General features: G+C 41.8%; 2 protein-coding genes across 2 annotated transcripts; one reads left to right on the forward strand and one right to left on the reverse strand.

Moving 5' to 3' along the window:
• Positions 1 to 11,033: 11,033 nt before the first annotated feature.
• On the reverse strand, positions 11,034 to 14,668 carry LOC146654279 (extracellular calcium-sensing receptor-like). The gene is made up of 9 exons (XM_085429306.1): positions 14,559 to 14,668; positions 13,992 to 14,286; positions 13,800 to 13,886; positions 13,350 to 13,619; positions 12,940 to 13,146; positions 12,577 to 12,852; positions 12,266 to 12,493; positions 12,053 to 12,176; positions 11,034 to 11,965 (listed from the first exon to the last, which is right to left on the reverse strand). The coding sequence occupies exons 1-9, from the start codon at positions 14,666 to 14,668 to the stop codon at positions 11,034 to 11,036; spliced, it is 2,529 nt and encodes an 842-aa protein (XP_085285432.1).
• A 3,351-nt stretch (positions 14,669 to 18,019) lies between these two features.
• On the forward strand, positions 18,020 to 23,885 carry LOC146654280 (extracellular calcium-sensing receptor-like). Its single transcript, XM_085429307.1, has 9 exons — positions 18,020 to 18,186; positions 18,484 to 18,778; positions 18,944 to 19,030; positions 19,183 to 19,452; positions 19,656 to 19,862; positions 19,944 to 20,219; positions 22,453 to 22,680; positions 22,768 to 22,891; positions 22,975 to 23,885. The coding sequence occupies exons 2-9, from the start codon at positions 18,518 to 18,520 to the stop codon at positions 23,883 to 23,885; spliced, it is 2,364 nt and encodes a 787-aa protein (XP_085285433.1). The 5' UTR covers positions 18,020 to 18,186; positions 18,484 to 18,517.
• Positions 23,886 to 24,294: the final 409 nt, after the last annotated feature.

Here is a 24,294-nt window from a genome sequence, read left to right on the forward strand (position 1 = left end):
CCGATCATTGATTCATTTTCTGCAACAATATTACGGTTAAGCCTCTTAGGTCACCGCTAATGCCAGTAGGAGAGTACTGACTGTAGTTATCAGAAAAGCTATCTATTTTATGCAGGGCGAAACACAATAATGAAAGAAGCAAACTAAGGCATAGCCTTTCAGTAAATAATAAATCCTCTTCTGTATTTAAAAAAAAGCAGGACTTGATTGGTTATGATGTAGGTAGTACGTATTCTAAGGATGTTCTACGACACTGTGGTGGCGTCTGCTGTCTTTTATGTTGTGGTCTGCTGGAGTGGTGGAATGGCAGAGAGGGACAGGGGGAAACTTAACAAACTGGTCGGGAGGGCCAGCTTTAGCGTTCCGCTAAAGCCCACTGAGCAGACTGGGGAGGAGAGGATGTTGTCTAAGCTAACATCCACCATGGACAACACCTCCACGCTCTCTGCATGAGACTGTACGACCACTGAGCAGCTCGATCGGCAGTAGACTTTTGTGTACACGCTTGTGTACATACAGTGGGGCAAAAAAGTATTTAGTCAGCCACCAATTGTGCAAGTTCCCCCACTTAAAATGATGACAGAGGTCAGTAATTTGCACCAGAGGTACACTTCAACTGTGAGAGACAGAATGTGAAAAAAAAATCCATGAATTCACATGGTAGGATTTGTAAAGAATTTATTCGTAAATTAGGGTGGAAAATAAGTATTTGGTCACCTCAAACAAGGAAAATCTCTGGCTCTCACAGACCTGTAACGTCTTCTGTAAGAAGCTTTTCTGTCCCCCACTCGTTACCTGTATGAATGGCACCTGTTTGAACTCATCATCTGTATAAAAGACACCTGTCCACAGCCTCAAACAGTCAGACTCCAAACTCCGCCATGGCCAAGACCAAAGAGCTTTCGAAGGACACCAGGAAAAGTATTGTAGACCTGCACCAGACTGGGAAGAGTGAATCTACAATAGGCAAGCAGCTTGGTGTGAAAAAATCAACTGTGGGAGCAATCATCAGAAAATGGAAGACATACAAGACCACTGATAATCTCCCTCGATCTGGGGCTCCACACAAGATCTCATCCCGTGGGGTCAAAATGATCATGAGAACGGTGAGCAAAGATCCCAGAACCACACAGGGGGACCTGGTGAATGACCTGCAGAGAGCTGGGACCAAAGTAACAAAGGTCACCATCAGTAACACACTACAACGGCAGGGAATCAAATCCCGCAGTGCCAGACGTGTTCCGCTGCTGAAGCCAGTGCATGTCCAGGCCCGTCTGAAGTTTGCCAGAGAGCACATGGATGATACAGCAGAGGATTGGGAGAATGTCATGTGGTCAGATGAAACCAAAGTAGAACTTTTTGGTATAAACTCAACTCGTCGTGTTTGGAAGAAGAAGAATACTGAGTTGCATCCCAAGAACACCATACCTACTGTGAAGCATGGGGGTGGAAACATCATGCTATGGGGCTGTTTTTCTGCCAAGGGGACAGGACGACTGATCCGTGTTAAGGACAGAATGAATGGGGCCATGTATCGTGAGATTTTGAGCCAAAACCTCCTTCCATCAGTGAGAACTTTGAAGATGAAACGAGGCTGGGTCTTCCAACATGACAATGTTCCAAAACACACCGCCCAGGCAACAAAGGAGTGGCTCCGTAAGAAGCATTTGAAAGTCCCGGAGTGGCCTAGCCAGTCTCCAGACCTCAACCCCATAGAAAATCTGTGGCGGGAGTTGAAAGTCCGTGTTGCTCGGCGACAGCCCCAAAACATCACTGCTCTCGAGAAGATCTGCATGGAGGAATGGGCCAAAATACCAGCTACTGTGTGTGCAAACCTGGTAAAGACCTATAGTAAATGTTTGACCTCTGTTATTGCCAACAAAGGTTATGTTACAAAGTATTGAGTTGTATTTTTGTTATTGACCAAATACTTATTTTCCACCCTGATTTACGAATAAATTCTTTACAAATCCTACCATGTTGATTCATGGATTTTTTTTTTCACATTCTGTCTCTCACAGTTGAAGTGTACCTCTGGTGCAAATTACTGACCTCTGTCATCATTTTAGGTGGGGGAACTTGCACAATCGGTGGCTGACTAAATACTTTTTTGCCCCACTGTATCTCTGTACATTTTAATCTGTACATATGAATGTTACTTATGTATGCAGGACTATAACGCAGAGTCATAAATACACAGTCCATTTAGTCATTTAAGCAAAGGTATTACACATAGAACACAAAGTAACTTTGTAAATCAGTCTTTGGCACAATATCGGGATTATTTCGTTATTTATTTATTTATTTTGTGTATATACGAACAATATGCCTGATTTGCAACTTTCTGCACTTTTATTGGTTGTGAGAACAAACGTCACGTCACTCCGAGGTCAAAGTTCAACACGGCAGCGCTCCTCAGCCAGCACTTTTTATTTTATTGTTCTATAAAAAAAAATCAAATACTGTATTAAGTTTATTTTTTACCGGTAGTGAACTGTAGTGTAGCCTACCATTTCCACGCGTAGGCGTTAAGTGCACACAGACATGACTGGGGGACAGGACAGGGAGAAAGAATGAAAGAAAGAGAGGGAGAGAAAGAAAACACCAAAGGGGAGAAGAGACGGTGAGAAGGGGGGGGAGAGAAAGGAAAAAAAAGAAAAGAAAAGAAAAACAAAACACCTGGATCACCTGTACGGAGAAAAAAAACAGAAGAGAAAGCAAACAACAAAGAGCAACATAATAAAAAAACAGCACCATCACAATAAACTAGCTAGCAGTAGATAACAGTAGATACTAAATAATAAACAATATTGTGCAGCACGCAAGATAGACAGCGCACAATGTGCTTTGAGGCAACAGCCAAGAAAGGTGTAGTCCGCGTCTGTGAATGTACACCTCTGTGCATACCTGTGTGGATCAGCATCAGAAAGAATCAGAAAGGGTTTTATTGCCAAATGTTGAGCAGGTTTACAACATTAAGAAATTGCTGCAGTGCTTCAGTGCAAACATACTGTCATAAATTACGCTTAAATAGACATGAAAAAAATAAATAAATAAAAATAAGAATAAGAATTAAAAGTGCTAAGTAGATAGATATATACATGAGTGCAGGTGGTGATCAGTGCCAAACATGGAATGATGCAGTGAACACAGCGTAGGGTCATGTGTTAGTGGTGGGAACAGTCATACAGTTATTGTTCATGAGTCAAACAGCAGAGGGGAAGAAACTGTTCTTATGGCGAGAGGTTCTGGTGCGAATGGACCGGAGCCTCCTGCCTGAGGGGAGCAGGTCAAACAGACTGTGTCCAGGGTGAGAAGGGTCAGCTGTGATCCGAGCTGCACGCCCCAGTGTCCTGGAGGTGTACAGGTCCTGCAGAGATGGGAGTCTGCAGCCAATCACCTTCTCAGCAGAGCGCACAACACGCTGCAGTCTCTGTTTGTCCCTGATAGTGGCTCCAGCGTACCACACGGTGATGGAGGAGGTGAGGATGGACTCGATGATTGCAGTGTAGAATTGCATCATCGTTCGTGTTGGCAGGTTGAATTTCTTCAGTTGCCTCAGGAAGTACATCCTCTGCTGGGCTTTCTTAATGACAGCAGAACTCTCTGCCTGGGAGGGATGTGAGGTGGGCAAATGAACTGAATCATTTCTTCAACAGATTTGATTCAACCATGAGACAGTCTACAACATCGGCTGCAGACTCACCCACCCCCACTGCTGCTGTTCCACCTCTGACACCTCAGACACTTCACACCTCCTCTATTCACCCTGCTCACTCCTCCCCACCCCCAACAACAGCATCCAATACACACTCAACACAAGGCTCCAGCCTGTCTCTCTCAACCACCCAGGTTAGGAGGGAACTGAGGAGGATTAATGGCAAGAAGGCAGCGGGCCCAGATGGCATCAGCTCGAGGGTCGTCAGGTCCTGCGCGGACCAACTGTGTGGGGTGATGGAGCACCTCTTCAACCTGAGCCTGAGGTTGGGAAGAGTCCCACAGCTCTGGAAAACCTCCTGTGTTGTACCAGTGCCAAAGACTTCACGCCCCAAGGACCTCAACAGCTACAGGCCGGTGGCTCTGACATCCCACCTGATGAAGACCCTGGAGCGGTTGGTCCTGGCTCAGCTTCGGCGCCTAACAAGCTCATCACTGGACCCACTTCAGTTTGCCTACCAGCCTGGCATTGGCGCGGATGATGCCGTCATTCACCTCCTACATCGTTCCCTCGCTCACCTGGAGACCGCTGGAAGCACTGTGAGAATCATGTTCTTTGATTTCTCCAGTGCCTTCAACACTATTCTTCCCTCGGTTCTGAAGGACAAGCTGGAGAACTCTGGAGTGGACCATCACCTCACTACCTGGATTTTGGACTACCTCACCGACTGACCACAGTATGTGAGGACTCAGGGCTGTGTGTCGGACAGGGTCGTCTGCAGTACGGGGGCCCCACAGGGAACGGTTCTGGCTCCGTTCCTCTTCACCATCTACACTGCAGACTTCTCCCACAATTCCACCCAGTGCTTCCTGCAGAAGTTCTCTGATGACTCTGCAATAGTCGGCCTCATCACTGATGGGGACGACAAGGAGTACAGAGGACAGACTCAAGACTTTGTGGACTGGTGCCAGCTGAACTACCTCCAGATCAACGCCAGTAAAACCAATGAGCTGGTGGTAGACTTCCGCAGGCACAAGCATTCTCCACTGCAACCACTGAACATCCAGGGTATGGACATTGAGGCTGTGGACAGCTACAGGTACCTTGGTGTTCATCTGAACAACAGACTGGACTGGACTCATAACTCAGACGCCCTCTACAGGAAAGGGCAGAGCAGGCTGTACCTGCTGCGGAGACTCAGGTCGTTTGGGGTGGAGGGCCCACTCCTGAAGACCTTCTATGACTCTGTGGTGGCTTCTGCTATCTTTTATGGTGTGGTCTGCTGGGGCGGCAGCATCTCTGCTGGGGACAGGAAGAGACTGAACAGGGTGATCCGAAGGGCCAGCTCTGTTCTAGGATGCCCTCTGGACCCAGTGGAGGTGGTGAGTGACAGGAGAACGGCGGCTAAGCTGTCATCCCTGTTGGACAACGTCTCCCACCCCATGCAGCAGACTGTGACAGCACTGAGCAGCTCCTTCAGTGGGAGACTGCGGCACCCACGGTGTGGGACGGAGAGATTTCGCAGGTCTTTCCTCCCCACTGCTGTCAGACTCCACAACAAAGACTTTAACTGAACAAACACACACATCCACACATGTGCAATAACACTAAGTGCAATAATCTTTTCTGGCATCGTTGTATTTTTACTCAGTTGTATATAGCATTCGTATTCTATTTTTATCTTATTGTATATTTTTATTCTATTTTATTCTACTGTATATAGTATATTATTTTATTCTATTCTGTACAGCTGTGTACTGTATTTATTCTTATTGTATTCTAATTTTTGCGTCATAACTTTTGCACTGTCCACTTCCTGCTGTGACAAAACAAATTTCCCACGTGTGGGACTAATAAAGGTTATCTTATCTTATCTTATCTTATGACGGAGGTGATGGTGGGCTCCCACTTTAGGTCCTGGGTGATGGTGGTACCCAGGAAGCGGAATGAGTCCACAGAGGTGATGGGGGTGTCAGTCAGGATGGTGGGGGGGAGTGGGGCTGTGTGCTTCCTGAAGTCCACAATAATCTCCACTGTCTTCTGGGCATTCAGCACCAGGTTGTTGTGGCTGCACCAGGACACCAGACGTTCAACCTCCCTCCTGTAGGCAGACTCATCCCCGTCCGAGATGAGTCCAATAACGGTGGTGTCATCTGCAAACTTGATTAGCTTGACAGACTGGTGGGTGGAGGTGCAGCAGTTGGTATACAGGGAGAAGAGCAGAGGAGAAAGAACACAGCCCTGAGGGGAGCCGGTGCTGATGGTCCGGGAGTCCGAGACATTCTTTCCCAGCCTCACATGCTGTTTCCTGTCCGTCAGGAAGTCAGTGATCCACCGGCAGATGGGATCAGGCACATTCATCTGGGAAAGCTTGCCTTGGAGATGGTCTGGAAGGATGGTGTTGAAGGCAGAGCTGAAGTCCACAAACAGGATCCTGGCGTAGGTTCCTGGGGAGTCCAGATGCTGCAGGTTGTTGTGGCTGCACAAGTGTAGGGCCATGTTGATGGCGTCATCTACAGACCTGTTGGCTCTGTATGCAAACTGCAGGGGGTCCAGGAGGGGGGCCGTGAGGGTCTTGAGATAGGAGAGAACCAGGCGCTCAAATGACTTCATGACCACAGATGTCAGAGCTACGGGTCTGTAGTCATTTAGTCCAGTGATCCTAGGTTTCTTGGGGACAGGGATTATGGTAGAGGACTTGAAGCAGGCAGGCACATGACATGCCTGCAGTGAGGAGTTGAAAATGCCAGCAAACACTGGGGCCAGCTCGTTTGCACAGTGTCTGAGGGTGGCAGGAGACACACTGTCTGGGCCGGGAGCTTTTCGAGCATTCAGACTCTTAAACTGCTTCCTCACACCTGCTTCATGAATATGAAGAGTTGTGGTGGGAGGAGGTGGTGTGAAATCCTCTTTTGTGTGGGGTGAGGAGGGGGGTGTTGTAGGTGAAGTGTTAGAAGGTGGTGATGGCTCTATGGAGGGGGGAGAGGTGGGGGAATGAGTGTCCAAAGTGTCTCTATTGTTGGGGCCGTTGGAGGTGTGAAGGCTGCCTGATGGCTCGTCAAAACGGCAGTAAAAGTCGTTAAGGGTGTTGGCCAAGAGCAAGTCATCAGTGGAGTGGGGGGTTTTAGGCTTGTAGTTGGTGATATTCCTAAAACCTTTCCACACAGAGGCCGAGTCATTCTCTGAGATCTGCTGCTGCATCTTCTCAGAGTGCTGATGTTTAGCAATGTCCACTTCTTTAGTGAACCTGTACTTGGCCTCTCTGTAGCAGTCCCTGTCTCCGCTTCTGAACGCCTTTCTCTTTTCCAGCCACAGCTTTTTGAGTTTAGGAGTAAACCAGGGTTTGTCATTGTTATAACTCACCCTGGTGCGTGATGGCACAATGCTGTCCTCACAGAAGTGGATATAGGAGGTGACAGTGTCCGTAAACTCATCCAAGCTGTTAGAAGCAGCCTTCATTGTGTCCCAGTCTGTAGACTCCAAACACGTGCGAAGCTCCTCCACAGCCTCGTTGCTCCACAGTTTTTTGGTCCTCACGACAGGTTTGGAGAGCTTCAGCCTCTGTCTGTATGCGGGGATTAGGTGGATCATGACGTGGTCAGAAAGTCCGAGTGAAGCGCGGGGCACCGCACGATAGGCCCCGCTGATCGTGCTGTAACAGTGGTCTAATGTCCTCTCCTCTCTGGTCGGGCATTTAATATACTGCTTGTATTTGGGAAGCTCATGGCTCAGATTGGCTTTGTTAAAGTCCCCAAGAGCAATGATGAGAGAGTCCGGGAATGTCCGCTCCATGTGCAGTATCTCCTCTGCGAGGGCGCACTGAGCTGCCTGCGCATCCGCATCTGGCGGGATGTAAACAGCGACCAGGATGAATGAAGCAAACTCCCGCGGAGAATAAAATGGTTTGCAGTGAATAAAAAGGTATTCCAGAGAGGAAGAGCAGTGCTGAGCAATCACTGTTACATCAGTGCACCAGCCACTATTAATGTAGAAGCAGACGCCTCCACCTTTGGTCTTACCAGAGAGAGAGGCCTGCCGGTCCGCGCGCAGCAGATGAAAGCCCTCCAGCTTGAGCGCGCAGTCCGGGATGTCCTCGCAGAGCCACGACTCCGTAAAACATAAGACACAGGAGGAGGCAAAGTCTCTGTTCATGCTTCTCATCAGGGCCAGCTCGTCTATCTTATTCCTGAGTGAGCGTACATTGGAAAGGAAGATCCCAGGAAGAGCAGTTCGCAGTCCGCGTCTCCTCAGACGCACGAGTGCGCCGGCTCGCTTTCCTCTCTTTCGGCGTCTCACTTTCCTGATCAGAGTCTGCAGTAAATCTGCCGCAGATGCGACAAATATTGGAAGTAAATCCACAGGTGTTGTAGTCCTGTAGTTAAGAAGCTCTTCTCTGGTGTAAGAATATCCAGAGGAGTGCCCAGACACAGAAGTTATGCACAAAAACAAAACAGAAGTAACGCACTGAAGCACCAGGGCATCCATACGCGGCGCCATCTTGGTCTTGTCATGCTTGTATTCCAAAGGTTTCTCCATGTAACGATCTGCTAGGGAGTGTGGGGAGCCATAGCCCCGTCCACCAGGGTATGAAGCAGGTATGGAGGAGATCCAGGCCCCAGATATGCAGAGGCCCCAGAGTACAAGGACCCGAGGAGGACCACCAAAGGGGGGGGAACCGTGCCACCCTCCTGGGAAGAGCTGAGTAGAGCCCCAAAGGAGAGGTCACCCCGCAGCTACGGAGCAGAGGCCAGAGGGGGTTGCAGTGGCGTGCCCGCGGTCCTCGCCGGCAGCCAGCTGTGCCAGAGAGGACCGAGCTTCAGGCCCAGAGGCCAGAGGCCTGAGGGCATCCCACCAGTACCAGTTATTCTAAGCAGCTGTAAAAAGTCAGCACAACGAAAACAAACTACAACTAAACTTGGTTTATAGCTGACACAGATAGACAGCAGGTCATAACTTCTTACCTGAAGTTTAGTTCCTCTGCCACTATGACCGGCGGCCGCCTCGGGTCTCTCCTCCTCTTGCCTCCCCTTTCCCTTATCCACCTGCTGGCCTCCACCACTTGCTGATGTTGCTAAATCTGTGGAAGCTATGCCATAGCTACCGCCAAACAATTCAGTTATTTTTACACATTTGGCAGCGTCTGCCTGAAGGGCTTGTTTCTTTTTGGCTCTAATTTTTTCTGCACCTCCTTTCCTTTTTTTGTTCTCCATTTTCTTTAGTTCGTCTATATGATTGCTAAACAAGAGGGAGGGTACATCCAACCTCCTCGGCTGTAATTGGTCCTGCCCAGAGTCGATCATGACCAATTGGCCAATCCAACACCTTTCATTATTTATACCCTTCCAAAAAAAAAATCGATCGGCCCATAAAAACAAAAAATCGCCAGCGGCCCACCGGGCAAATGCCCGGTATGCCCAATGGCCAGTCCAGCTATGTCTGTAACACAGCTCCGCTTAACTGCCTTGAAAAACTCTGAAATAGTAGAACAATAAAATAAAATGCAACGAACCCATCTGGGATGATCCCGCAATCGACAACAGTTAAAACGTCAATTCACCTAGTATACAGTAACATCATGAAACACGTTCATTCCTATATAACATAAGCTAACAAGCATGCTAATCGCTAACCGTAACTGTACCGTAACTGTTTTCCTGTAAAAATAGGAGACACCAAACTATCTCTAGTTTTGTTACTCACCTTCTGCTCTTCCATTAATAAAATAGCATCTTCGGGGACCCCTCGGCCACGCAAAAAATCACTTATATCCACCATATTTAGTGAATTAGTTCTCCACCTGCCAAACTGGACACATCGCTGTCACTGAAGCTGGAAGCCTGCAGGTGCCCACCTCAAAATCCTGAGATTAAAGTCAGAATTCTGAGATTAAAGTCAGAATTCTGAGAATAAAGTCAGAATTCCAAGAATAAAGTCAGAATTCCAAGAATAAAGTCAGAATGCTGAGATTAAAGTCAGAATTATAAAACATAAACAATTTCCAGCAGTGCAATTTGAGTTCTAACCATCCCAGAAACTATACAGAAAAGCATAAAGTCAAACATGACTTTTAAAAACACCAGTATAGGTAATGGCAGACATGCAATAGTTCGCGCTGACGTCTATTCATGAACAGCTGATTGGATCGGCAAAGCCTGTTTCTAGAATATTATGTTTTTGTTGCTGCAAATGCTTTTTTTGAAATTTTTGCAAAGCCATATGTGGAAGTAAACCTTGACTTAGGACAAGCTGATGGCATAAAATGTAAGTACAACTCCTCAGGTTTCATATGCAAAATGCAGTATTGCGCTAGCTTATGTGGTTGCAGTTCTACTGGGATTTAAAATTAGGTATGCAAAATGGAGCGTGCCCGCCCCAGCCGGTCTTAAAGGGTTTAGGACCATGAAACCTTGAAAGCTGACGTTCTTTCTGTTTTCTATAAGTATATGAAATATGAAAGTCATATATGTAATAATCTTGAAATTAATTTACCTTATGGTAATACCTCTGCTGTTTGGTGCGACTTCATGCAGGAGAGGTTGGATCTTTGGATGGTTAGAGTTCAATTAATGGCCAAGGCAACCTCTGTTGAAATTACTATTTGTAAATGACTATTTCATTGATACATCACACCTGCGAGTATAATTCTACAATTCTATTGCTGCGCCTACTCAACATTTAACAACACACACACACACACACACACACACACACACACACACACACACACACACACACACAGCTGTGAAATATGGATGGCATTTTATTTTTGTGTATTAGACATATATATATTCCATTGACAGTCACTTTTCCACCTCATATTATTTTACCTTGTATTGTCATCCAGATATAAAATATACTCTATACTTTCAAGCCTTATCTTATGTATTTATTTATTTTTCAAGCTCTTTTGACAGAACTCTTTGATATGTTTCATATTGTGATTCATGATAAAATAGATTATTATCCAGCTAGTTTTTGATCAGTATAAATACGTGTTTATTGTTGTTTTATTGTTTATTTTTGAATCAGGTGTTTTTTGCATTTTCTATGGATATTTCACCTAATCATCAGACTTCTTGGGAGTCTTTCATTTTGCATCAATGAATACAGTTTATTACATAAAAATTACCACAGGTACTTCTAAGTAATCATTACACTTTTGAAGTATTCTTGGTATTAAAAAGAAACAAGAAGCCATGCATTTTGCAGCTCCAATTCCTACTTACTACACAAACTACTACAAGTTTTTTTCTGGTAAAATCATACTTCTTGAAGTTTGCATTAATAGGTTATTAACACAAACTTCTTGGGATCTTTCTACAAATTTCTGTGAATTCAATTCATTATGTATATTTTATTTTCCACATGTAGTTTTTCACTCTGAATCATAATTTTTTTTCCATACAATGTCACGACCCATTAAAGCTTTTCTTGTGTTCAGTTCTGGTCTTATCAGGATTATGTAACATTTGGGTCCAAATAGTGCAACTAACAGGCCAAAACTTGAGGCCAGGATGGCAAATGCCTCCACTGCATCTGCATGGTTTCCTGGTGAGCTGATATAAGCAGGAACAAAGGCCACCCACACAGCACAGAAGATCAGCATGCTGAATGTGATGAGTTTGGCCTCATTAAAACTATCAGGGAGATTCCTCACCAGGAATGCAATTAGAAAACTGAGGAAAGCTAGCACACCAATATAGCCCAATAACACTGAAAAACAAACAGTGGAACCAACAGCACATTCATAAACAATCTTGTTATTGTGATATTGGGTGTTTTTATGTGGAGTTGGAGAGGAAGAGACAAGCCACGTAGTGCAGATGGCTGCCTGAATAGATGTGAAAACCAAAACTGTTCCTCTCTGCTGCATAGGACCAAACCACTTCAGACTGGCTCTCCCTCCTGGCTTGGAGGCTTTGAACACAGCCAGAACAACCATGGTTTTTACCAGGATGCATGAGACACACAGCACAAAGCTGATGCCAAATACTGCATGCCTGAGTTGGCATGTCCACATCCTGGGTCGTCCAATGAACAGAAGTGAACACAGGAAACACAACTTGAGTGACAGTAATAGCTGGAAACTAAGTTCTGAATTATTGGCACGTATTATAGGTGTTTTGCGATGATAGATAAAGATCCCTAGAACAACAGCACATATGAATGTGCCCAGTAAGGAGGTTGCTGTCAAACAAATACCCAGAGGGTCGTGGTAGGAGAGGAACTCTGTCTTCTTAGGAACGCAGTAGTCACGTTGGGAGTTTGACCAAAAATCCTCTGGACAACTGGTGCACCCCAAGGAGTCTGATACAAAAGAGGGCAGATAGTGAAACACTTTGTATATTTAATATGAATTAATTAAATATGCTGTGCTGAAAGATAAATAGTTACTGCTCTTATTAGTGACTGTTCCCTCAGAACAAGGGATGCAGTCAAAGCAGCATTCGGGTTCCCCCTTCCTTCTCACCATGTGGGTACCAGGAGGACAGCTCTCACTACATACTGATCGAGGTGGCTACAAGAAGAAAGTAAAAATGATCTGCCTGAATGACATATATAACATACATGTGATAAGATATAAATGTCTGAAAAAACATATATAACCTTTTTCGAATCAAAGTTCCAGAAGATTTTGTCGTCATCAAGTATGAGTTCTTCACCTTTGAAAGCTGATCTCTTAACCTCACCCACATTCTGAACTTTAGTGCTTCCATCTGGGAGCCACAACCAGTTCATCACATCATAAATTGGCAATGCATCACCATTCTCATCAAATGACACTTGATCACCAAATGGTGTGGTAAAGTTCATCCTTTCCAAGTAATAAACAAGCTGTTTAAAAAGAATGTGTTTTATCTAACTTGCAAATAATTACAGAGCAATTGACTTAGATTGAGTGTAACCTGATATCACACCTGCCATGGCTTCAGTGACTGCAATGTGGCACAGCTGTGTTCACTGAAAGGCCCTTTTCCTGGCTTGCAATACAGCATATCATCAAGAGAATGTGCAAAAGCATACACAGCTTTGTATACATTGTATTCAGACCGGAGGTTGGAAATGTCCAAAAATTCAGTGTCTTTTTTTTCAAGTTCTTCCTGTCCAGTGCATAGTGGACCTCCACCTTCCAACCAGCCTGGTGGAGCTGGAGCAAATCTGCACTGAAATGTGAATTCCCAAAACTGATTCACCTGAAATATATGATTGAAATATGTTTGTTAGACATAAAGAAAATATGCAATTCTTGCATATACTACAGTAAATGGTTCAACTCTTACCATGCTATTCCCATAGCTATTGTTGTGATATAGGTCAGGACGTATTTGTAACAGGAACTCCCGGAACCCTGGTATTTCTCCTCGGCGAATAGCAATGCCCAGTGTACCACCCAGGTATGGCATAAGCTGAGGGGTTTGGAGTACAGTAGCTGATGTCCAGGCTTCACTTGCCATCCACTGTAGGCCTGTCACATTTTGCCTTAGTACCTGTGCATTGTATTAAATCAAAAGTTTACAGTGATACTGAAATTTAAAAAAATAATATCATCATGAAATTCTACTAGTTTCTGGTCTGCCAAAATAATTCAATGTGATTTGTTTTCTATACACATTCACATAAATATGAAAGATACGTATTACACTTAGTGATCTTTTAAATTAGTAATAATTAAATTGTTTTAAAGCCAGACCTCTTCCATAAGCTTTATCATCCGACTCTCATGTGCAAAGACAATGACAACTCGAGCTGTGGATTTTTTCATGACATTCACGATCCTCCTGACTTCATCTGTGCTTTTGTCCCAAGGTAAAACTTCAACGTAAGCAAGGCAAATTTCACCAGACAGACTCAGCTCAGATTGTAAGGCTCTTGCTGCATGAAATCCATAATCATCATCACTGACCAGCAGGCCTGCCCAAGTCCAGCCAAAATGTTTGAGAATGTTAATCATAGCATGAACCTAAGTGAATACAGATTAAATCATTATTGCATAGGCTAGAAAAATCTTTCTTTAGCATTTCTTTTCATCAGCTTTACAGCACATCATTATGTATTCTGTTGGTAAACAGGTATTCATCAGATATATCCTTAAAAAAACTAGTTCTTTATTTTTCATTTCTTTAATTTTGGTGACGTTTACCTGGAAAGCATCACTTGGGATCGTCCTAAAGAAGGATGGATACTTTTGACGGCCACTCAGGCAGGAACATGTAGCAAAATAACTCACCTGTGAAAAATACAGACTGTATATTGTATATTATTATTGACATTAAATTTACAATTAAGTTAATATAAACAAAAATAACATGCTATGGTTAAACTGAAAACTTACCATAGGTACTCTGTACAAACCTAAGACGCTGGAGATGGCAATAGAAGGTGTAGAGGAAGAATCACCAACAATCCCTATGACAGGAGGATTTCCAACACATGTATCATCCAATATAATTTTTTCCTCTTGACCACTGACTAATGACAATGCTGCACGAAATGCAATTCCAAGTTCAACGCAGTTATCATAAAAAGTGTATCCCAGAGTCACATTTGGTAACAGGTTGGAATTTCTGTTGATTTCATCAATAGCAAAAAGCATGGTTTGTGCCAGCCTAAATCCTAGTTCATAAAACCTAAAAAGAAGAAAAAAGAGAAAGATAATTATTGAATAATACAGTAATACCGCAGACTACTTGGAAAACTTATTGCAAAACTAACAAAAAAATTACAGAAAATTAATGACGACAATTAAAGATATATTTTAATTAAAAAAAATAACAACAGATGCTTAAAAATCTATATATTATATTACTTAAAAATCAAACATGTTCCCTGGAAATATATGGCAAAGCTAGTAGTTACTAAACGAATGGCAACAATTAAACTGATAATCTGTTAAACGTACCCATGGCATGTAGGCTGTTGTGGCTTTGAGGTAAAAGACAGATGAGGAACGCTTCTAAAAAAGTGAATTGGAAACAGTCCACCCAAAACGACATCCCCACTCTTATGCATGCCATTTAGATGAAATTGTCCCTGTAACTGACAGAAGGGAAATACATGAGATGATACAGCATAAGAAAAGTAGAAATACAGCAAAATGATCAAGAGCAAATTGGTTTGTAATAATGAGCACATGACAGCTTTCTGATTTTCTGAGCCTAGTAATTATGTTTCATTGCTTTACTAATCCCTTTTATTGAAATGTTGTGTCACTTAATCTTGCACTCCACCCATTAGGGAAAAAGAATAAGAAGGGGGCAGGGCATATAATGCATTTCATATACACTGGTAAATCAATATAACAGAAGAATGATTATTCTTGTGGTTTAACCACCATACAAGATGTATAAAAGGAAAAATAAACATCAAAATTTCAATTTATGTACAGCAGGTTTTATCATGAATGTCTCAGAAAGGTCATGTTTAAAAATTCTATTCCCTATTTGATTTGTCTTTGACTGCAAAATTGCTATATAATCAGAATATTTTAGGGTTTTGTATTGATTTAGTTTTTTAAAGCCACACTAAGTGGACTTCAGTGAGCATGTATTAAAGTATCTTTTTATTTTCTATAAAACTGAAAGTTTTATCTCATGAATCAAAATCAAAATACTGAATTCAGGTGTTTAATCATTTCCATGGCCACAGACGTATAAACTCAAGTAAACTCAAGCAAACTCAAGAATGAATCACTTTCTAGAGCTCAGGGAATTGCAGTGTAGCACCATGATAGGATGCATCCTATCCAACAAGCTGAGTGGTATTAAAACAAAGTTACTGTGATTGGGAATAACAGCAATTCAGCCATGAAGTGGTAGGTCATGTAAAATCACAGAGTGGCGTCAGCAAGTGGACAGGAGCATAGTGGACAGAAGTTGCCAACTTTTTTGCAGAGTCAATCACTACAGAACTCCAAATTCCATGTGGCCTTCAAATTAGCTGAAGAACATTGGGTAGAGACCTTCATGGAATAGGTTTCCATGGCCAAGCAGCTAACCAACCCTTAAATTACCAACTGCAATGCAAAGCAGTAGCGTAAATTACACAGCTATTATCTGGTTCTTATATAGTGCTTTTCCATTCTACCTGATTTGCTTAATGCAACTTGCCTGATTCAAACATTCACACCCATTTATACACCCCGTGCTTTCTATTTAACATTCATTGTCCAATGGATGCATCCTTCTAAGTGTAAAGTTTGGTGGACATGAATATCACTCAAGTTGATGTTCATGTGAAGTAGATAAAGGAAGGAGATTTCAAGTCTGTCCTGCTCAAACAATCTTTCACGCTCTTTCTGTGAATACTACATGGTCTCATTTCAGGGGCACGTAAGTACTGCTGATATGAAGTAGTGAGAAATGTTTCTCATGGCCGTCTGTTTGTTTCAGCACCTACACCTACACCCCAAAAATTGCAGGTTAGTCTTGTTAGATTGTGAGATTTCCATCTGTAATGAGGGACATTTAAAAGCTGATGTGTGCCGTAAACCTGTGCATAAAGATCAGTATTTAATGTTTGATTCTCATTATCCATTGGAGCATATTGGGTGTCATCAGGACGCTACAACATAGAGCCAACACCATCCGCACAGACACATCGGCCAGGGAAGCAGAAGAACATCATATAAGAAGGCCCTGAGTAAATGTTTTCCCTGCTGGACATTTGTAAAAGCTAGAAAAGGTGCCTAAAGAAAGCTCCAGCTGATCCAGGAGAGAAGGACAGCTGCTGCCTAAGTGAAAACCTGTAGTGACCCCCTATGTATCAGGAGTATCAGAACAGTTAAGACAAACTTTCTCTGAAATTTCTCTGAAAATTCATCTCAACTTCAAATTCGTCTCTGTGGTTTTTGGGTTTTTTAAACTGATCTCACAGCCCATTGTTCATTCAGTGGGCTAGTTTCAGTCATTGTGCAAAGGTATTGTTTATAAGGTTTGGGAAACCTGCAGTTAACTGAAGAAGTCACTGGGATGAGTGACAAAACGTTTCTTCTACTGAAAATCTATTTCCAGAAAAGAAACAGAATTAAAATTTACTTACCTGGATGATTGAGCATGCTTCAAGACATGTGCACCTACACATGTATGGATGATGATCTTGGTGTCTCCTCAATGCTGATATTAGACACTGGGGGTTTTGCATTGTTGAGATGGGTTGAAATTTCCATTTGCTGTGCTTCCACATCCACAATTTTGTCTCCATAACTCTGAAAGTGAAGTTGCTCTTTCTGCATCTGAGGCTGTATCTCAGGTGGTTCCTGTAGTCTTCCATCTCATGTGCTGTTTCGTCATGTACCAGCTTGATGTAGTCCTAGCCAAAGAAAGGAATTTTATCTTTTCATCTAGAAGTAGTGTTTTCAATGAGAAAAATGTTTCATCACTCATCTAAATGACTTCCTCAGTTTCCACTGACTGCAGGTTTCCCCAACCTGCGGGCAGTGCAAGTAAATGTTTCCCACAATGAAAATGCTATCTCCAGATGAACAGAATCAAATTTCTGGAATTTCTTTAGCATGGATACCAGGCTCTAAATATCCTTTCTAATGCTGTAAAGTTCTATATTTGAAAACAGTAATTTGTGGATATGGATTCTCTTTTGTGGAATAAAAAAAAAAACTATATAAGTAAATGTTGCCTGTTTTTTGGTGTGGTTTGTGTTTGGGTGCAGGGGAGGGGTGGAGCAGTGGGTTCAGGATGTGGTGGCAGGGGAGACTGACCTACACAGCTGATTGCCATCATCTAATCATACCTCCCTATTTGAATAGAGTGTGGGGGCCCAATGTTAGCGGTGTTGGGCTGAGCTAGAGTGGAGGCAACTGGAGAGCTGCAAAAGCAGAAATCATGAAAAACTATCTCAATAAACATTTACTTGTCTGGCAACACTGTGTGAATTGGGTCCTTTTGTGTCACAAGAAAAACATTTAAAAAAATTCTTATAATATGAAAGATTTACTGTTAAAGACAGCTAAATTTGGCCTAGATGATTTTTTAAAACGTTTTTTTTTTTCACCATAAACCTTTTGGGCTTATTAAGAATATTCATTAATTTTTTAAAACTGAAAATAAAAATCAATCAAAATGAAATTAACGAAACGCACAAAAAACAAAGTTCTTGGCATCCATCTAATTCCCTTATAGTGTTTGCACTGGACAGGAAATGTAGTATATTTTAGACCCTCCCCCTGCTACGTCTTTTTCCCAGATGGGTGGTGTGCAAGATTAGTCAACACTTTCCAACAAAAGGGAGTGACAAGACAATAAAACCTAATTACTAGACTCAGAAAATTAGAAATCTATCATGTGGTTATTATTACAAACCATTTTGCTCATTTTGCTTTATTTCTCTTTATCTTATGCTGTATCATCTTCTGATATCATCTCTCCCTCCTGTCAATTACAGGGACAATTTAATCTAAATGGGAATAAAAAAACTGGAGATGTCATTCTGGGTGGGCTCTTTCCAGTCCACTTTTTTACAAGTGTTCCTGACCTGTCTTTTATCTCAGACCCCCAACAGCCTAAATGCCATGGGTAAGTATGACAGGGTGGGAAAAAAACAAGAAGAAAGAAGAAAATGGGGAAAATCAGTGCCAATGTCAATATGCATTTTATTACCAAAGTATACTTTGTGTATTAATACATTTGTGAAAAAAAATATGTTTCTTGGCTGAAGCATCTGTTTTGGTTTTTTTTTAATTAAAATATATCTTTAATTGTTGTCATTAATTTTCTGTAATTCTTTTGTTAGTTTTGCAATAAGTTTTCCAAGTATTCTGCTATATTACTGTATTATTCAATAATTATCTCTCTCTTTTTTCTTCTTTTTAGTTTTTATGAACTAGGATTTAGACTGGCACAAACCATGGCTTTTGCTATTGATGAGATCAACAACAACTCCAATCTGCTACCTAATGTCACTCTGGGATACACTCTTTATGATAACTGCATCAACCTTGGAATTGGATTCCGTGCAGCATTGTCTTTAGCCAGTGGTCAAGAGGAAAAAATTATATTAGATAATACATGTATTGGAAATCCTCCAGTCTTAGGGATTGTTGGTGATTCTCCCTCGGCACACTCTACTGCTATCTCAAGCATTTTAGGTTTGTACAGAGTACCTATGGTAAGTCATCTGCTTAGCAAGAAACAGTGTTGCTGGATCATTTTAATGTAACTGCAATTTTAAAGCCACTTGTCAAAACCGACTTAGTTTACACAACAAAATTGAAAAACTGCAGTATTTAGGTTTTTACATATTTCTACAATATACAGTCTGTAATTTTCACAGGTGAGTTACTTTTCCACGTGTTCCTGCCTGAGTAACCATCAAAAATATCCATCCTTCTTTAGGACGATCCCAAGTGATGTCTTCCAGGTGAAAATCTTTCAGTAATCTTTCATTATTGTGTGTCAAGACTGTGCTATTACACGCTATTTTATTATTGTGTGGCTTCAGTGAAGATAATGGTTATAGATTTAAAGATTTTCCTTGTCTTTGCAATAATGTTTTAATCTGTATTCACTTAGGTTCGTGCTATGATTCACATTCTAAAACATTTTGGCTGGACTTGGGCAGGTCTGCTCGTCAGTGATGATGATTATGGACTTCATGCAGCAAGATTCTTACAATCTGAGCTCAGTCGGTCTGGTGAAGGTTGCCTTGCTTACTTCGAGGTTTTACCCTGGGACAAAGACGCAGATGAACTGAGGAGGATTGTGAATGTGATGAAAACCTCTACTGCTCGAGTTGTCATTGTTTTTGCACATGAGAGTGGCATGATAAACCTCATGGAAGAGGTTCGGATATAAAACAATTACATTTTTACTAATTACTAAGATTTCATTTATTACATTGTGTAAAACATGTCGTGTGTTTGTGTGAATGAGTAAAGAAAGCTAGTCACCTGGAGGTATTTTCCAAGATCAGCAACTACTTGAATGGTATAATAATGTCCCTATTCCAGTATCACTTTATACATTTGGTATAATACAATGCACAGGTAGTGAGGCAAAATGTAACTGGCCTACAGTGGATGGCCAGTGAAGCCTGGACATCAGCTGCTGTGCTCCAAACACCTCAGCTTATGCCATACCTGGGTGGTACACTGGGTATTGCCATTCGTCATGGGGAAATACCAGGGCTCAGGGAATTCCTGTTAAAAACACGTCCCAATCTACATCACAACAATAGCTATGGGAATAGCATGGTGAGTATTTATACTTTACTATGGTATGTGCAAGAACCCTATATTATCATAATTCATATTTATAAGATCTAAATATTTCAGGTGAATCAGTTTTGGGAATTCACATTTCAGTGCAGATTTGCACCAGCTCCACCAGGCTGGCTGGAAGGTGGAGGTGCATTATGCACTGGAAAGGAAGATCTAGAAAAAGTAGACACTGAATTTTTGGACATTTCTAACCTGCGGCCTGAGTACAATGTGTATAAAGCTGTGTATGCTTTTGCACATTCTCTTGATGACATGCTCCAGTGCGTGCCAGGAAGAGGGCCTTTCAGTGGACACAACTGTGCCACGTTGCAGTCACTGGAGCCATGGCAGGTGTGATATCAAACTACCCTCCACCTATGAATAAATTGTTTGCTTGTAATTACTTTCAGAGCAAAATTCACCATGTAGGATTAAATACAATGCCATATTAGTTTAATGGTAAAAAAGCTGGAAGAAGCTAAGAGGATTTTCTGTGCTCCTCTATTTCTGTACACCTGATATAAAGTAGTTTTAATGTATTTAGATCAGAATCAGAATACTCTATTAATCCCTAAGGAAATTATGTGGTTACAGTTGCTCCAAGATAATGACAGTAGCAGACTGAACTAAATTAAATAAATATATTAAATAGTTCAGAGTATATGAAATAGCTCTAAATAAATAAACTACTACCTCTTTTAAATAACAGAAAAACAAACCATCCTTATGTTGTAATTATTGTATGTGTAGTTGTTTTTTTTAACTGTGTAATAACATTCAACATTGCTATCAATACATTTTTCAAAAAATGCCTCTCTGTGCAAAATGGGTTCAAAAACATAAACAACTGTGGGATACTGTTTGTTCATGAATTGAATTGAGGGGAACAAATTGCAGCAGGATCAGGCTGATATTATTTGTATCCCACTGTAACTTTACTGTATAAAGAGCTAACATCTCCAAAATATCAGGAGTAGTTAGTCATTATAGGAAGTGTTTGTGAACTAAAAATCAAGAATGTGGAATACTGTTTGTCTGTGATTTGGACAGCCCAGTGAGTGCTCCCGACGCAGGGGAAACAAATTCTGTCGGGGATACCTACCTTCGCACTAGGACTGGGTATCGTCACTAATTTCTATAATTGATTGCATTCCGATTCGATTCAATTCAATTTTGACTGAGACAGTCAGAAATATTATAATTTTGATCATTTATCAGTACTGACACTTGTGAGACTTCATCAGAGATGTACACCAGATGCCTTCGTGTCAACGTAACTGAGGATAAAACACAGAAAAACAAGGAGGAAGGAGATTTTCCTGGCCTGGCTTTTTATATAGCAGATAACCCCCTTAAATATATTCTGGATTAAATCAAAAACTGAAGAAAACCATGAATCAACATATGAACATTACCACATGCTGCTGAAGTGAACACAACAGTAGACTTTTGCGTAATAAGCAAGGAACTAAAGCAAAAAAACCAAGATTTTTAGATGGGAAACTGTCCTTGAAATACACAGAGAGAGAGAGAGCTGTGTAGGAAGTGGGGTTTTACTGTGGTAGAAGCAAAACAGCCAAAGTAAGAGGGAATTAATGACAATGTTTATCAAATGTGAAGCATAGTTTGGATCTTTTTTGCCGCTGGTTCAGTGAATTTTGGTCAGAGAGTTACAAAACCTGCAACATCAGAAGCTGTGAGACAGGCTTTCAGTACCAATGGCGTGTCTGTGTACCTGCCGTCGGGGGAGAAAGCTGGCATCTCACAGATTCTGATGCGTCGGGTCCGCACTTTATGTTTACATCTTTCTGTGGAATCCGTTTACCTGCACTCATTTGCTGTTTTAGCTGTTTGGTGGTTGTTGATATAGTTTTGTGAGCTTTAACCTGAGATCCTGGCATTTCTGGCAATAGACATTTATATTTAAAAATTAATTCAGGATTTAATAGATCGATCGCAAAATTGATCATTGAAACCCACCCTTACTTGGCACCACCGTTGTACAGGTAAAGCCAAAGGTGAGATATGCTTCATCATATTTTTCTTTGGCTTTGAAGGAAGTTGGTTTGGAAGCATATTTGGCGATGCTTCATCTTCTGTCTTGCGTTTCTGTGAGAGACCCGTCAAAAAACATGTCCATTATGCTATCAGTGTCCAATCATTCTTTTTTTAATTCATTCCGCGCCCCTCTGCAATGGCTCTGCACCCCCCACTTTGGGAACCACTGTTGCCATGTTGGGGAGATAATTTAGACATTTAAACAATCTTTGGACACAGAAGGACACATCTAAAACCTGCAGGACACCAGCCCTTGAGGCCTGGAGTTGGTTCATTTATTGAGTTGGCATCGGCGACTCTCAACCTGCTGTCCCAGCATGCATAGAGGATGACACTGGCCACAGCAGACTAAAAAAGATTTGATTTACTATACTGTGTAAAACGTGTTGTATACCAGGTCACTTACCAGAGAGTTCACTGACCTGTATACATGTATACAGGTTATTAGTGAAATACCTTGTATGATTAATTAATTCCTATATTTAATTATAATAGGTGTAATACTTTATTTTATTTCTTTTAACAGCTTCTTTATTACTTGGAAAGGGTGAACTTTACCACACCATTTGGTGATCAAGTGTCATTTGATGAGAATGGCGATGTGGTGCCAATTTACGATGTGATGAACTGGTTGTGGCTCCCTGATGGAAGCACTGAAGTTCAGAATGTGGGTGAGGTTAAGAGGTCAGCTTTCAAAGGTGAAGAACTCATACTTGATGAAGACAAAATCTTCTGGAACTTTGATTCGAGAAAGGTTATATATGTTTCTTCAGACATTTATATTTTATCACATGTACAGTAAATATTATTCTGGCAGTCAATATTTAATTTTGTTCTATAGCCACCTCGATCAGTATGTAGTGAGAGCTGTCCTTCTGGTACCCACATGGTGAGAAAGAAGTGGGAGCCCAAATGCTGCTTTGACTGCATCCCTTGTTCTGAGGGAAAAATTACTAATAAAAGCAGTAGGTGTTTATCTTTCAACATGGCATATTTCATTTTTTTTCAGTGAAATAAAGTATGCATTTCACCATCTTCTTCTTTTTAGACTCATTTGAGTGCACCAGTTGTCCAGAGGATTTTTGGTCAAACCCCCAGCGTGACTACTGCGTTCCCAAGAAGACAGAGTTCCTCTCCTACCATGAGCCTCTGGGTATTTGTTTGGCAGCAACTTCACTGCTCGGCACATTCATATGTGCTGTTGTTCTAGGGATCTTTTTCTACCATCGCAGAACACCTATAATACGTGCCAGCAATTCGGAACTTAGTTTCCAGCTATTGTTGTCACTCAAGTTGTGTTTCCTGTGTTCACTTCTGTTCATTGGACGACCCATGATGTGGACATGCCAACTCAGACATGCAGCATTTGGGATCAGCTTTGTGCTGTGTGTCTCATGCATCCTAGTAAAAACCATGGTTGTTCTGGCTGTGTTCAAAGCCTCCAAGCCAGGAGGGGGAACCAGTCTGAAGTGGTTTGGTGCTATGCAGCAGAGAGGAACAGTTCTGTTTCTTACAGCTATACAGGCAGCCATTTGCACTACCTGGCTTGTTTCTTCCTCTCCAACTCCACATAAAAACACCCAATACCACAATGACAAGATAGTGTATGAGTGTGCAGTTGGGTCCACTGTTGGTTTTGGAGTGTTACTGGGCTATATTGGCGTTCTGGCTGTCCTCAGTTTTCTAATTGCATTCCTGGTGAGGAATCTCCCTGATAGTTTTAATGAGGCCAAGCTCATCACATTCAGCATGCTGATCTTCTGTGCTGTGTGGGTGGCCTTTGTTCCTGTTTATATCAGTTCACCTGGAAATCGTGCAGATGCAGTGGAGGTATTTGCCATCCTGGCCTCAGGTTTTGGACTGTTAATCACACTGTTTGGACCCAAATGTTACATAATAATAATGAGACCAGAACTAAACACTAAAAGAGCAATAATGTGTCGTGGGACTGAATCATAATATTTTTTCCATACATAACAGAAAATTACATGCAGAAAGATATATAGATATAAATAATACATATAACCAAACATACTGAATCTTGAAAAAAACTTTTTTCCACTTCCATCATGAAAGTGAGAAGATGCAAAAACAGTTATTTTACTCTACTACTATTTTTTTTTCATGATGGAGTTAAAATATAAAGCACTCGCACTTCTCAAATGCTATTAACTCTTAACAGTTAAATTTAACCTTATACATCATTAAACTATAAATTACTTTCTCTCAATAAAACATTTCAATATGGATCCACCCAGATCCATATTGGAGTTGCTTTCTCACTGTATCTGCTTTATTTCACAATCCGATCATAACAAAAACATACAGCAGCTCCTCTCCGACTCCTAGCCCTTTGCTGCGGTGGAAA

Source organism: Rhamphochromis longiceps, linkage group LG14 (genome assembly GCF_057381845.1).
Source record: "Rhamphochromis longiceps isolate RC_006_pf linkage group LG14, R_longiceps_female_GT1.1, whole genome shotgun sequence".
NCBI lineage: Eukaryota > Metazoa > Chordata > Actinopteri > Cichliformes > Cichlidae > Rhamphochromis > Rhamphochromis longiceps.

What these genes read in the sequence shown, in the direction of transcription:
- LOC146654279 (XM_085429306.1), bottom strand. Translation starts at nt 14,668, where the DNA reads ATGCATAAGAGTGGGGATGTCGTTTTGGGTGGACTGTTTCCAATTCAC. An exon ending in CAACAGCCTACATGCCATGG is followed by an intron (nt 14,287 to 14,558) that starts GTACGTTTAACA and finishes TCTTCTTTTTAG; the next exon opens with GTTTTATGAACTAGGATTTA. An exon ending in ATAGCTATGGGAATAGCATG is followed by an intron (nt 12,853 to 12,939) that starts GTAAGAGTTGAA and finishes CATATATTTCAG; the next exon opens with GTGAATCAGTTTTGGGAATT.
- LOC146654280 (XM_085429307.1), top strand. Translation starts at nt 18,518, where the DNA reads ATGGCTTTTGCTATTGATGAGATCAACAACAACTCCAATCTGCTACCT. An exon ending in GTTTGTACAGAGTACCTATG is followed by an intron (nt 18,779 to 18,943) that starts GTAAGTCATCTG and finishes TAATTTTCACAG; the next exon opens with GTGAGTTACTTTTCCACGTG. An exon ending in AAAAATTACTAATAAAAGCA is followed by an intron (nt 22,892 to 22,974) that starts GTAGGTGTTTAT and finishes TCTTCTTTTTAG; the next exon opens with ACTCATTTGAGTGCACCAGT.